Below are 15517 nucleotides of genomic sequence, written 5' to 3' on the forward strand. Positions count from 1 at the left end.
AGATGATCTCAGTACATAGAGACACACACACAGAGGTTTTAAGCTGACACAAAAAGAAACATACTCCGCATGTAATTCATCTTTCCACAGCCATTCTTTCAGCTAAGTTGCTCTCACGGCAACAAACAGTATAATTCAGTAGGATGACTGCAGTCAACCAAAGAATCAAGAAGCTTCCAATCCCATGACCAAAACCTAACACAAGTCCACATCAGTACACAGAATAGCTAGGTGACAGACATGTTTGCACAATTCGTATTTACTGAAAATCTCACCAGCCAAAAATCATTTGTGGTTTATTACCATTCACCAAAACATATCAGGTTTCCTATCAGCCATTATGGCAGTGCATTTGTCATTTTAATTTGCTGCAGTTATTTTCCTTTTTGCTTTAAATTTTTCCTATCATTTGCTCTTGGTTCTGAATCACATTTTGTGTCATAGCTATTAGTGAACTTTACTCACGTTTTCTTTCTTCTTCTGCACAGTGCCATTAAAACCTATAACCCTGAACATTAACGATGTTCAAAGGCCTTGCCTCTAACAAAAGTAAATCTGTTCCTTCCCTCTTGCTCTTTTATTTTAACATCCCTTGGGATAGTTCACAGAATTACTTTCATTAAAAACTAACATTGTCTCAATTGCAAGATGTCTGTGGTTGCTTTAAAAATCTCAAAAACCAAAGGGAGCTTGTTAATATACAAATAAACTAATCCAATATTCAACACCTTGGTCTAAGCTGAAAGTTTTCTAAATTTTAACATTCTCTAATAACCTTGCAAGTTGGGTTTTTTAATGTTATGCAAGTATTTATGTTCATTATTGACTAGAAAAAAAAGAAATTCGTGCTCTAATAGAATGACATAATCTTGAACTTCAAAAATTGTACACTTATATAATGGAAGGTGTGCCACTCAAAGGCTAGCAACCCTGTGGAGGTATTAGTTTACAAATTTTGCACCATATTACATTGATGTAGCTACAACAATGCAGTATGTACATTATACAGTTTTACAAAGCATTAGCATAATCCTGTCTCTCTTTTGATACCGATTTCTGAGTTGGGCAGAAAATTGAGAGCGAAATCCATCCATGAGTCATTAATTGCTGTCTGGCCCAGTAGCACCTTCTAACCTCAATTTTCCAGCAGAAATCATTAATGTTAATAACATACAGGCCCCTAGTTGTGAGCCTTAAAAGAAATTCGGGGACAGGCTAAACTGAACGTAATATGAGGAGAGACGCTTCGACAAGCATTCCTCATTATTGGAGGAAATGGACAGTCTTCATTTAGACTGACCAATGCTCACACAGTCATTTTTATTTATAAAATTATTTGCATGCACCAGTGCTGTGGATTGCAGGATCCAACTGAGTTACACCAACACTAGACACAGAGCACTTACAAAAACTTAACAGACACTTTCCTGAGGGAGGTTACCATCTTCTGAAATGTATCTGTACTAAGTACATTTAGATTTATGATCTACTGCATGTCTTTTGCAGGTGTAAGGTGGGAAGTGCAATCAGGAGAGTCCAACCAAATGGTACATATGAATGTTCTAATCACTTGTGTCTTTGCCGCTTTTGTCCTGGGAGCCTTTATTGCGGGAGTGGCTGTTTACTGTTACCGGGATTTATTTGTACGGAAATCCAGAAAAATACACAAAGATGCAGAATCGGCTCAGTCCTGTACTGACTCCAGTGGGAGCTTTGCTAAACTGAACGGGCTTTTTGATAGTCCTGTCAAGGAATATCAACAAAACATTGATTCACCCAAACTTTACACAAACCTGTTGACTAACAGGAAGGAGTTGCCGCCAAACGGTGATACGAAGTCCATGATGATGGACCACAGGGGGCAGCCTCCGGAATTAGCTGCGCTTCCAACTCCTGAATCTACACCAGTTCTTCAACAAAAGACTCTGCAGGCTATGAAAAGTCAGTCGGACAAAGCGCATAGTAACCTCAATGCTTCACGAAAGGAAACCCCACTAAAAAGCCCTCAGTTTTTTCCTTCCAGTCCTCCACCCCACTCTCCTCTAAGTCATGGACATATTCCTAGTGCTATCGTTCTTCCCAATGCTACCCATGATTACAATACATCTTTCTCAAATTCTAACGTGCACAAGACAGACAAAAAGATGCAACATCTTGATCATCCACTTACAAAACCATCCAGCAAAAGAGACCACAGGAGATCTGTTGATTCCAGGAACACCCTGAATGATTTTCTGAAACACTTAAATGAAACTACTAATAATCCCAAAGCAATTATGGGAGATATTCAAGTGGCCCACCAGACTTTAATGCTGGATCCAATGGGAAATATGTCTGAGATCCCACCTAAGGTTCCCAACAGGGAGGCATCTTTATATTCTCCCCCATCAACTCTTCCGAGAAACAGCCCCACAAAACGAGTGGACGTTCCCACCACGCCTGCAGTACCAATGACCTCTTTGGAAAGGCAGAGAGGTTATCACAAAAATTCATCACAAAGGCATTCAATATCTGCCCTTCCTAAAAACTTAAACTCACCAAATGGTGTTTTGTTATCCAGACAGCCTAGCATTAATCGTGGGGGATACATGGCTCCCACGGCAGGCACAAAGATGGACTACATGCAAGGGACGCCTGTCAGCGTTCACCTCCAGCCTTCCTTGTCCAGGCAAAGCAGTTACACAAGCAATGGCACCCTTCCTCGTACAGGAATAAAGAGGACACCCTCCTTAAAACCCGACGTGCCACCAAAACCCTCATTCGTTCCTCAGACAACGTCAGTCAGACCACTGAACAAATACAGTTACTAGGACATGTCTGTGCTAAAAAACGAGTGTGGCATTGACCTGTACAGGTTGTGAGATGATGTTGTGGTAGACACATAAGACAGAGACTTGCTTGTTATTAAAGAGAACAAAGTGGCCAAAGAAACTGTCTTATTTCAGCAACATCTGTGTCTTGCCATGTGTAGCCCTAGCAAGACTTCATGTACTTGCTAAGAGCAAACACACACACAAAAAAAAAAGAGAACAAAAAAACAAAGGAAAGTGCTGGTCATTACATTTCTTTTGTTTGGAGCTAAGGAGACATGTAGCACAATGGGGTGGGGGCTACTTTACTGTTCTAAATGGCTAAAAGAAATTGGGGGGGAAAAAAATCAGTCAGCAAATACTTGAAAAATGGGTTCCATTTTAGACTGCCACTAAGCGTGGTCCTTCCCATTAAATGTGAACATTTTAATATGTATGCATTCACCTTGCCTCTTGCACAAATGTCAGAAAATGGTAATGTCTCAATATCTGGGTTAATAATCAATTTGCTGGAATTCAGTCTCTGGCCCAACTGTAGCATTTATTTTTTTCCTCTCCGTGTGTGGCATTTTGTTTGTGCCACAGATAAAGCTGTGCGTGTGCGTGTGTACTGTACACACTAGGATGTACTAGATACCCATTGCATCTTTTATGCTATGGAATTGTTTACATTGAGCATGACTGAACAAACAGCTGACTCTGCCTTCTGCAGCCCATTGGGTTCAGGTCAGAGAGTGCTAAGGGTGACCTGCACATCTCTGCCAGCCTTCTGAATGATAATGCCTTGATGACCTAGTCACCCAGTGAAAGAGTGCAGATACGTTTAATTCGTCATAACGCTGTTGTGCTGCTATTGATCCAGCGCTGTGCATGTCAAACCTAGTGTTTTGGGCTGGAACGGGGCAGTTTTTCTGTTTCCACAGTGCCTCCATCTAATACCTGGACACTGTGAACTTGAGCCCCTGTACTTCTCATTGAGGGCAGCTAATATCAATTCACTCGGCAAAGACCTGTGTAACTAGAGAAGGTTACATTTTTTTGTTGCATTTAATAAAGCCCTACACACTGATACATTCTTGTCAAAAAGGGGAAACAATTGGCCTGGCAGAAGCAGTCTGTGAAAACTCAACAGTAGTGCAATCAATTTGTTTTTGTTGTGTAATGTAAGGTTGTTTTTGTTTTTGGTTTTTTTTTTTCCAAAGTCATGCAGGTAATGACAATATTCTGTAAATATTATGTGTGAGTTTACCTGAATCTGTGCATTTTGTGCCTTATTCATGCAAATGATAAATGTACTAAAGAAAAAAAAATCTGTCACGTGTTCTCACTATAGCACATATCTCCCGCGTGCCAGTTGTAAAACCTCTCAACACCACCACTGCCCTCTCCGTCCTGCCGTTTCCCCCCCCCCCCAAAAAAAAAAAAGATAAAAAAGCAAGAATAATTAATGGTAACTAAAGGCAGCCTACGATCCAAGAAGACAGCAGCATTAAATCACCTTACCGTGATAAACATTCCACTCCAGCTCTCTGTAGGATCAAACAGTTATAATGTGAAATGAAATGAGGTTTCTAGGGTAATGGAACACCTGCTAAAGTTGTGTAAGCTATTTAGTAGGTTTTACAGTATCCACTTGCAGCTGATGTTCAACACAGATGGCTATTTTAGCTTGCAAACTACACACTACCACATTGTTTATTGAACATAACTATAGAAATAACCATGGCAGAGGAATATTCATGAATTAGTGGGACAAATAACTGCAACGGGTTTCAGAGTCGGTGGAGATTTATGTTATGTGTTCAAAGGGGAGAAAAGGTTAGTCACTGAAAACTGCATCTCTGTTACAGAACAAAGAATAAAGGATAGAAGTAGTCATTTTTTTCTTGTAAGGCTGTAAGGGACATTTATTTCCTGAGACCTCTGGATCCAAAAATCAATGATCTCGCTCCTAAACACTTCTGTCTTGCAACTAAAACACTACAGATTAATAACTATTTAAAATGTACTCAGTTGTCAAAAGACACAAACTGATTCGAATTCACTTTACAAATATTAATTAATACAGATGTGTGTGAAACCGAAAGATAAATGTATGTGAACCCTGATAACCTCCTGTAACATTGTGCTGCCTTGTAGATGGTAATGTGAGTTCTCTCAGTATTTATGTTGAAATTTCTAACATTCAACCTAGTCCTTATTCTGTTAATTTAATAATAAAAGATGCTTTATCCATTTGTGCAAAGGTAAACGCAGATTGTATCTTTTTTAATGGTACGGCATAAAAAAAAGTAACCCTTAAATGAAGCTGCTCTATACTATAGAGTACTTTAACATGTATAGATATCTTGTAAACTTGTATTGTGGATGTGTAAATAATACGTTCTTTGGATTTTTAACACCGCATGTAAAGTCAAAATAAAATATTCCAATGTACTGTCTCTCTAATTTCATGATTAGTGGAGCTAGTTTTAGGTGCACTGTTGTTGGGATTACAATAGAGGACAAACTCTGCTTGCTTTAATAGCTCTGTGAAGAAGGCACAGTGACCTCCTCACATCAGCCTTGCAGGGGACTTGCAGAGGCAGATGCAATGCACACAGGTGTCCTTCCATTTTTGTTGCAGGCATGTGCTGACATGCATGTTCTTGAGGGAGCGTGAGTGTCTGTGGATGACTTTCAGCCTCCGGAGTTAAATATAAAACGTTGGAGTAACTGGCATGCAGTGGTAGCGTGCAGTACAGCGTCAGGGCTGCCCATATGACACACCAACAAGGTGCACTGAATTTGAAAATATGTAATACATGCCAATATGAAGCCTTTATTGGAGCGTGATCAAGGCTTCAGCTGGGCCCTGGTTCCTGCGAACCTTTCTTGTTAAGGTTAGAAAAATACCAATTACTTGGAACTACAGTACAGTTTTGAAAGGAGCTAGTGTGTTCCTTCTAAAATGTAGGCTACAAAAAGATAGAGATCATTCATGGCAAAATTAACCGCAGAACCTACATAGCAGGACGTTCCTAAATACTAACTAATGCTTAATAACTGACATTCATGTTCCAGGCAGACAGTAAAGCCCAACAGAAATGTACATGCTGTATATTTAGTATGTGCCAATATCTCACGTAATTTTAAAATAATCAGGGTAACTTAATATCAGAAAACATTTAATGTGTTCTTTTTAATTAAAGTTTATTTTTGATAATGGATAAAAAATTTGTTACAAGATTATGCTGTCAAGGTATTAATCATTTGAAGTTACTGTGCATGTTCTAACAATACAATGGCACCTAGTTGTACCTTACTGAAAGGAAAAAATAATCTTTTAAAGGGAAAAGACGCATGGTGCAAAAAAAAATATCCCAAACCTGTAATGGCTCAATATGGTGGGGTTTTTTTGTAGTGCAGAAGCAAATATAAATTTCTTTTCATTGATGTGGTTTTTTTTTTTCCATTGGATGTTTTTTTTACGAAATAAATAAATAATAAGTCAAGTACATACAGCTGTTGTGTGCTGCAAGCCTGTCCTGCTTCTCCACTTCAACTATGCCATTGGCATGATGGTGTCAGCCAGCATGGCTAAAGGTGTTCCCTTTAGGTGAAGGGGCAGTACCCACTGAAGCACACCTACGTGAATCTTTTCAGTCAGGCATTGAGGGTCATAATGAGAAATTACAGTTATTTCAGTGCATCTACAACACAAATTATGGAGTATTTTTTTTGTTCAGAACCTATCTGTATTTATTTTATCTGGAAGGTGTCAAGAGACCGTTCTCCACAGTTACTTGTTTTGGTCCATGTTGAACCAGCCTTCACATAACCAGCATGATGTGGTGGCTGGGTGGGCTCTAGCCAGACTATCCTCTCTCCCGGCATGCTCTGCTGGGCTAAATGGTGGGTGCAAATGTCACAGAAGTCTACGAAAACAAATAATGGCCATTTGTTAGAAAAATAAGTACTACTACCTTTACTAACAGCGAGGGGACGTGGTAGCCAAAGGCTGGCCAGCCATAACGGGAGCTTTCAAACTGCTTTGTCTTTAATAATGATGCCAAAGCAGGCCCCTGCAGACTCCCCATTCTGCAAGGGACCTGCAACAATAAGTAAGAGATTAGCAAGAGAAGAAATTAAAGCCATTTCAGTTTTTCTCCTCAGCTGTTCACCTGGGTCAATTTGTTGGTTTTTTTAAAGCATCCTGAAGTCTGTCTTGAAGAACAATCCATAACTGATGAGTGCATGAAGAGTTTGCGATGCTAGCAGTCAGGAACATGCCAGCAAAGGGCGGTCCCAGGCCCAGAGCACAGAGGTGGCCTGAGTGCTCAGGGCTGCGGGGAGACACGGGCAGTCCTGGTGTGGGCACGTGAAGGCAGAGGAGAGGCTCCCGCTCTGGCTTGCTTTGTGCTTTTGAAGAAAAACCCAAATAATTTTGTACAGCACGGGTAAAAAAGACAAGATAAAAAAGGTCTGTAGGCCCACAGTAGTGAGGTGATTGCAAGAAAACCAATTTGTAAAGCTGTGAGTAGTTATCTGTATGACTATGCTGCCAGCACAAACCCATGGCCTTTTAAATTGGGGTCTTAAAGTAATCAGAGTAGTTACAAAAATCAGGATGCCTCTGTCTTAGTGCCGTCTTGCTAATGACTCACTCTGTGACCCTGGGAAGATTATGCAGGGTTTATTCAAGATAATGGAGCCTCAGAAGGCAGTGTTCTTAGTTGGGAGTATGTGCAATTGGTCTGTTTGTATCGTTTTCCAGTTATGGAGGTTTTTCTTATTTTTCCTTCTCCCTCTGTGAGTCTGTGCACCAGCAAGGACATTTGCAGGTAAATAAGAGGAAAGAGAACTTCCTTCCCATCTGGGAAGGTTAGTGTTTGCAGAAATGGGGAGGAGTAGGTTGGTATTTCCCCAGGTGCCTATTAATTTCATGCGATGAAAAAATATTTTTTAAAAATTGATCACGACAAAAATACCTCATAAATGCAGCATCTGGACTTCAGCTGGGATGTGCAAGCTTTTCATATAAAAAGCAGTACCAGGAGACCAACCTACCAAGACTGCATTTGTTGTTCAAATGTCATCATAGCACAGTATGAAAGAGCAAGACACCAAAGGATTTGGGAGGAAAAAAGCATTAAATATTTAATTAGATTCAGCTTAGCTCAGAGAACTCGAGATTCTTGACTTTTTATTCAATCATACTAAAGTGCAACTGGTGTGAGGGCCTGACTGGACCAGCCTTTGCTGTCTGCCTGCAAACGTTTTTGTAGACATTGGCCTGACACACATCTGAAATTATAATCTGTCCTGAACTCTCAACTGAGAAACCATTTCTGCTCTGCCTGAAATGAAATTTATTGGAAGCTCTGATTTTATTAGTGCATTCTGAACTCATCCGATGACCTGATTTATGGTCTGCTTGCTTGCTTGCTTTTTTCCTACAGTCACCAACTACTTTTCTGAGCTCTGCTCATTAAAATCATAACTAGATCCCAGTCTGTCTGTGTCCTACAGTGAAGGCTGCTGACCAGAGCAGAGCTGCTAAAGGGTGACCATATTTAAGTAAAGTTTGAGAACTCCTTGGCCTGCAACAGTGTTGCTCACGCTTTAAGGGTAGGTAGGATACTTCAAGGGTAGGTAAGAGAAGAAAAATCTACCACATGGACGAGCCATCCTGACCATTTTCAGGAATGGTCCCATCTGTCAGCAAAAAGGAAGTTTATGACAGGAAAACTGGAACGGAGAGAAAGAAAAAAACCCACCAAAAAATAACCACCAACAACTCCAAAACTGACCTGCACACATCCTGCTGTCATTGTTTTGTGAATCACAGACTGTTTTTCCAGGGCAGTCCCACTGACTTGCACAAAAATGAACCAAGAATAATGGTTCTCAATAACGGCCCTTCTGCAGGATCATATCTGGCTGTAGTAACTGTTTTGTAACTTTTTCCAGTAGCTGACCTTAAACATTGTCAAAGCCAGACCATGAGCTAACCGGTTTGCTTCTGTAGCTGTATGACAGACTTTAACATATGTCTATTCCTGCACAGAAATGGACAGCTGCCCAGTAGGAGAAGAAAGGTGGCAACTGGCTTTTAATTTGGGTCACTTTAAGCACAGGCTTATTTCTCAAATCTTTGATTTACAACACTGGCCTCACATAAGGGAAAAATAAAAGTAGATTATAGCAGATGAATCATAAAAGCAATGCACAAGCTAGCTCTACCTTCCCTTTCTGTGCAAGGAATAACCATCTGATTACTCCGATTTCTCAGGAATACATGTTGGTCAATTAACAGCTGGGGTTTTTTTGTTATGGACTAATGGCAAATTTTTATAATCAGGCCATGCTGTATAACCATGAATAGCTGTTAGTCACAGGTTATTGTGCCTGGCCAACGACTAGGTGAGCAAGAAGCACTTCCAATATTAATGCTGTATGTGAGAATTGATTTCTGTGAAAGCTTGTGCATGCAGCACTGACATTCAGTCTCTGTCACTGTTAGCGTGGGTGAAATACTGACTCCATTGAATAAGATGGCAGCGCTGCATGGGGCCAGGCCTTCACCCTCAATCACTCAGACATTCCCAGAAAGCAAATGCTAAGGAGGTGTGAGCAAGGCCAAAGCAAAATGGGCTGCACATCTGCAGGAAAGCATTTGCTGTAATAGGATGCAGCCTCAACATCATCTCTGGCCACTTTTGTTTGATAAGGAGATCAAGTCTTCAGAGTAAGAAAAATACCGCTGCAAGAATGGCTGCTTTTTCTGGTTTTTTTTTTGGAGGGTTTTCCAGCAGGTACTGCAATAGGAGCTGAACAGGGTTGCTTAGGCGAGCTGACATTGTGTATGTGCCTGTGTGGAGTCCTCTTGCCATTCCTGGACCACAGTGGCTGTAAATTTGCCTGGTTTTAAATCCATTAGAAAAGCCCATCATATATTAGACTCAACTGGGACGTAAGGTGCTAAACGACAAGAGAAAAGCTTGAATTGAAACTGGCCGTAGATGTCAAAAATCACAAGAAAGGATTCTTCAGGTATGTCAAACACAAGCAGAAACAGAAGGAAAACATAGGCCCACTGTTAAACAGAAAAGGCGAGTCAGTCATCAACAATGCAGAAAAGGCAGAGGTTCTCAACACTTTCTTCACCTCTGTCTTTACCAACACTGTTGGGTCCCAGGCTTTGGGAATGAAATTCTTGGTTGATCCAAACATAGACCCACCATCAGCGAAGGAAGAGTTAGCACGTGAATTATTACAGGAGCTTGAGCCCTACATATCGATGGGCCCTGACGCCATCCACCCGAGGGTGTTGAGAGAGCTGGCTGATCTTCAAGAAGTAGTGGAGAACGGGGGATGTCCCAGAGGACTGGAGGAAGGCAAATGTTACCCCTATCTACAAGAAAGGCTCAAGGGAGGATCCGGGTAACTATAGGCCCATCAGCCTTACTTCAATCCCTGGGAAAGTTATGGAATGAATCCTCCTGGGAGCCCTCACAAGTCAAATGAAGCACATGATTGGGAAAAGCCAACATGGCTTCACTAAAGGCAGATCGTGCTTGACAAACCTGGTGGCCTTCTATGACAGGGTGACTTGCCTGGTTGACATGGGGTGGGCAGTGGACATTGTCTACCTGGACTTCTCCAAGGCCTCTGATACGGTCCCCTACAGTCTCCTCCTGGAGAAATCAATGCGTTATGGCCTAGACGAGTGGTCTGTGCAGTGGGTGGGGAACTGGCTGACCGGTCGCACCCAAAGGTGGTGGTAAATGGCTCTTTTTCAAAGTGGCAACCTGTCACAAGTGGGGTCCCCCAGGGATTGATATTGGGCTCAATGTTATTCAACATCTGGATAACAGGATCAAGCGTAGCCTGATGAAGTTTGCTGATGACACCAAGTTGAGTGGGGAAGTAGACACTTCAGAAGGGAAAGCTGCTCTGCAGAAAGATCTGGATAGGCTGGAAGAGTGGGCCAACAAGAACCTTATGAAGTTCAACAAGGACAAGCGTAAGGTTTTGCACTTGGGAAAACACAACCCAGGAGTGCAGCACAGACTGGGATCCACCTGGCTGGTGAGCAGCTCTGTGGAAAGGGACCTGGGGGTCCTGGTGGACAGAAAGCTCAATGTGAGCAACCAGTGTTCTGCTGCGGCCAAGAAGGCCAACAGGGTGCTGGGTTGCATCAAAAAGGGCACCACCAGCAGCGATAAAGCAGTCAATATCCTGCTCTACTCAGCGCTTGTCAGGCCACACCTGGAGTACTGTGGACAGTTCTGGACCCCGCTATACAAAAAGGATGTGGACAGGCTGGAAGGGGTCCAGAGAAGGGCCACCAAGATGATCAGAGGACCGGGCAGCCTGCCATATGAGGATAGGCTGGGAGAACTGGGTTTGTTCAGCCTTGAGAAAAAGAGGCTTAGAGGGGATCTCATCACCACCATGTACCAGTACTTAAGGGGTAGCTACAAAGAAGATGAAGACTCCCTTTTTACAAGGAGTCACATGGAGAGGACAAGGGGGAAGGGACACAAATTGCTCTTGGGGAGATTCCGATTGGACACCAGAGGAAAATTTTTCACAGTGAGGACAGTCACCCATTGGAATAATCTCCCCAGGGAAGTGGTTGACTCGGCCACGTTGGACACTTTTAAGATTTGGCTGGACAGGGTGCTGGGCCATCTTGCCTAGCCTGTGCTCTTCCTAGAAAGGTTGGACTAGGTGATCACAGAGGTCCCTTCCAACCTGTGATTCTGTGATACTATATAAAGGCACCCACTGAGCACATTAAGACTAGCCTGTGGGGAGCTGCTTGTGCTAACGGAAGCAGAAGAGGGTGTTTTGGGTGTTTGTTTCACTTCTATTGGTAACATTTAAGTAATAGGTATTAAAATCACAGAATCACAGAATTGCTGAGGTTGGAAGGGAGTGCTGGAGATGACCTGGTCCAAGCCCCTTGCTCAAGCCAAGCCACCTAGAGCTACTCAAGCATTCAGGAAATCACTGAGATGAATTAGGACCCTGAACAGAAAATCAGTAAAAATGATTACTCATCCTTAAAATCCTTTCTAGCAGAACTTTCAGATAAAGCTGGTCTTTTTGCATAAAGCTGAAGTCTTCCTTCTACCTGGACTGAGGTGAGTTTTGATAGCCAACTACTATTTTTATTGCAGCACTTATTCGTCTTTGACAAGCATAGAGTGAACATTCTCAAATAGTCCTTCACTGTTCAGATCCCAGAGGATATCAGCTGATCCTAACGCACAACGTACCACTCTCCATGCGAGTCTTTCATCTGAAGTGACATCATGATCAAAGGCAAGGTTCTATGGAGTGCAATGCACTGTGAGAAAGTCACATGATATTTCAGAGCCGTTCATTACTGGGATGGATAGTTCAGAAAGCACTTGAAAATGACATTTTACTAAACATGGTAAGTTCAGTTTTACAAGCATTCCTTGCTATCTCCTGCTGCTTCAGTTAAACTGCAGTACTTGGTAAAAGGCTGGATTTTTCCTTTCCACTGGAACAAAATTCCATGTAGAATTTCTCCCCAGTCTGAGGGATGGGGTATGCCTCAAAAGCCTCTAACTACGTAAGATATTCCAGACCAGGAGACACAAAGTATCACATAGGACACAAAGCAAGATCAGTTGCCAAAAATATACTTTTTGTCACATTTCAGACTAAAACCACTTAGAAACCTGTCATCTCAATTTGATAGAGGGGGGAGAAAATGTTTGCCCTGAAACTGGTTCACAGAGTGGACAGCTTTATGATGTTGGCTTCAAACAAAATCTTGCACAAATGCCACACAGCTAACAATGTCAGCAGTTTCCATCTATATCCAGTACTGGATTTTTTTTTTATACTGCTCCTTGTGTTCTCTAAAACATAGTTTAACTTGTCCTGCACAGGACAATAAGTAACCTGTCTTGAAACCTCATTTTAGTATTTTAGTGCTCATTTGTTTTTCATAAAGTCCTTCGAAGGAAGGCTTCGCCTCTGTCTGGCTGCTGCTTCATAGGATACTCTAGCCCTACTCCCCTCTGCTTCAGATGCAAGGTTAAGTCAGGGTCAGAGAAGCCCAGCTTCAAGAAGTCAGACTGCACCTTTGTTATGCCACCTGATCTCAACTCCATGCTCTTCACAGCATGAATGACAAGACAAAACCTTCTCCAGGATGGTTCTTTATTAGCTCTTTCCTGTCAGGCATGGGGTCCTTAATCCCAGCAATGTAACTTGGGTGTTGACATTTGTACCTCTGAAAATTTCCCCAGATCTCCATCAAACGCCCATAAGTAGCTTGTCCATAACAGGGTCAGGGAGAGCAGTGCGGAGACAGACCCACACCAAACCAGGAATCTCCAAGCAAGTCTGGAAAACCAATAAAAACCAGCAGGGGATACATGTCTAAATACCACTCATGCCTCTGAAAATCCCTTCAGCTGTTAGGCCCATTTAATCCTTGCTCTCTGTTCAGGCATTAACAAAGACGCCAGCTACGATGTGTATCATTCACCCTGTAGGCACAGGGAAGAACCATAGCATCTCTGGAAATCATACCAAATACCCTCATTCCAACCTGAAGAGGCTACAGACTCCAACTAGCTAATACTTCATGATGAAGACAAGGTTTCAACAAATAACACAGACTTATGAAGTCCCCAGAAACTTATTTAAGTATTTCTGAACTATCCAAAGTTGCAGAATGTGTTTTCATTTTGGGGGTTATTTTCCTAGTTGGGTTGCTTTGCTGTTATGGCTGTTGTTTTAAAATAAAGCAATTCTGGCATACTAATAAGTCTATGTGGATTTTTTCCCCCAAGAATATTACAAAAGTTGACATTAAACGTACTAGCCTGAACTCAGTTTCTGTCTGATTTAATAAATTTATGCCAGCCAACCAGCAATACTTTTTTTTTTAATTAACCCTCAAGGTTAAATGGAAGTTTACTAAAATCAGAATATGTTAAATGAATAATTTCTCTTGCTGCTTTCAGGTAGTCTCTCTCTTACCCCAATAATCAGTTCAGCTGCAAAGAGATCAATAAGGTCTTTCAATTCAATGAGTAGAAGGCATACATTAAAAAGTTAGTAATAAACCTGATAGACTGGAGAAGATATTACAGCCTATTATGGGTTTTTTTGACACTAAATCTATCTGCTAAAAATTCCTGAGAAAAGGTTACTGCCCATATACTAACGTTGCCAAATGGGATAATTTGTTACTGTTGCTTGAGAAGATTTCCTGGCATTTATCCACAAACACAAGTCTTGTCTGTTAAAACCTCGTTACAGTACAAATCAGACTTTTAATCCTGAAACCACAAATAGTTTCAGAAGCCAACTGTTGTTGGGTCTTCCCATCCCATAAATGGACAAAGCAGGTTATCATTTCCTAGACTACAAAATCCCAGTTAAGAATCCCCCCCTTCCCCACTGAGGAGACTCCCAACCTAACAGCTCACCAGGTATGGTGTGCACAGCCCCCGACAGCCTGCATGCACTTCTCTGCACTTTTGTTAGGAAGCTGTCTCCATGTAGCAACTGGATTTTATTGGCCCCAGGAGTGGTCACACAAGGCAGCTCAGAGCATGTTGCACTTGCGAGCAAAGACTAAATTCAAGGTGATTTAGTGTCAGTCTCACTGAAAAGTACATGAAACAGTATAAACCCCTCCAGCTATATCCTCTTTTTGGCTGTAATTATACTGATAGTTTTAGATCATTTAATATAGCCATCATCATATTTCTATCAATCTCTTAAGCCAAATGTGCAGACTCACAAAGAAAAGGAGTGAGTTTTAAGAAAGTCAAACTGTAACAATAACTCAGTGACAGCTTCCACAGCAGTGCACCAGAGCTTAGCTACACAGCTCCCAGCAGAGAGGCAAGTGTTTTTACCTCCATTGCAGGAGACAGAGCTAAGAATTTCGTGCTAGAAGAATTTCATGCTGCAGAGTCCCCTCCATGGATTTAAACCCTCAGAGAGAAATGCCTTGGTGTATTCCCATGATATTTCTGTAGAACAGAAATCACCTGGCAAATTACTTCTGGCCATGTTTGGCAGGGATTTACCAACAGTGGTTCAGTTCTCAACACAGTCTCAGTTTTCCTCAGTAGCCCCGTTTTGTTCTTGTTAAGTAAACAAGACTAGCACTCAGAAAAGTGCTCAAAGTAAAGCACTTTATATTAGGTGCTTGACTGAAATAAGCATTTCAATTAGTTTCATTAAGGAAGTTATTACTTGTTAATTGAATAGCAACAGACTGCTAAGGATCACATTGAGGTCTAATAAGTATGTAAGAGCAAAATCTGCTCTTCATGTAATTCCATCAGCAATAAACTAGTGTAATTAGCTTCTTACTAACAAACTTAAATTGTGGGGAATGTTGAGGCAGATAACTGGCACTTAGGAAGACACCTATAGTAAGTTAGTGCAGTATCAATTCACATACTTATGAAATGTCAGTTTAAACTCTGAACAAGTAGTTTATATCAATGGGCTGTGGGTTACTTGGTTAAATGCTATTTAAATGCTTAAACTTTCATATTCAGAAAAAACTAAAACAAGTCTTCTCACTGCTCTTTCTAAATATTACTACAAATGCCTCATTTCCAGGTGTATAACCTATGGATTATCTGCAGCAACCCTCAGTAAGGACTCTGGGGCGCTGGCTTTGCATACTGGCACATGTGGGTGATTCA

General features: G+C 41.5%; 1 protein-coding gene across 10 annotated transcripts in view; it reads left to right on the top strand.

Annotated features, from left to right (window-relative positions):
- SEMA6D (semaphorin 6D) overlaps positions 1-5246 on the top strand; it is a 31839-nt gene extending 26593 nt beyond the window's left edge. For 9 of the 10 annotated variants that reach the window (XM_075100384.1, XM_075100389.1, XM_075100386.1 and 6 more), the window contains one exon: positions 1507-5246. In XM_075100384.1, coding sequence (XP_074956485.1) covers positions 1507-2810 — 1304 coding nt within the window. In that variant the 3' untranslated portion in view covers positions 2811-5246. The remainder of the gene's footprint in view (positions 1-1506) is intronic. The other variant, XM_075100392.1, reaches the window with a different exon arrangement.
- Positions 5247-15517: the final 10271 nt, after the last annotated feature.

The sequence above is a fragment of the Phalacrocorax aristotelis genome, chromosome 7, assembly GCF_949628215.1.
Source record: "Phalacrocorax aristotelis chromosome 7, bGulAri2.1, whole genome shotgun sequence".
NCBI classification, from domain to species: Eukaryota; Metazoa; Chordata; class Aves; order Suliformes; family Phalacrocoracidae; genus Phalacrocorax; species Phalacrocorax aristotelis.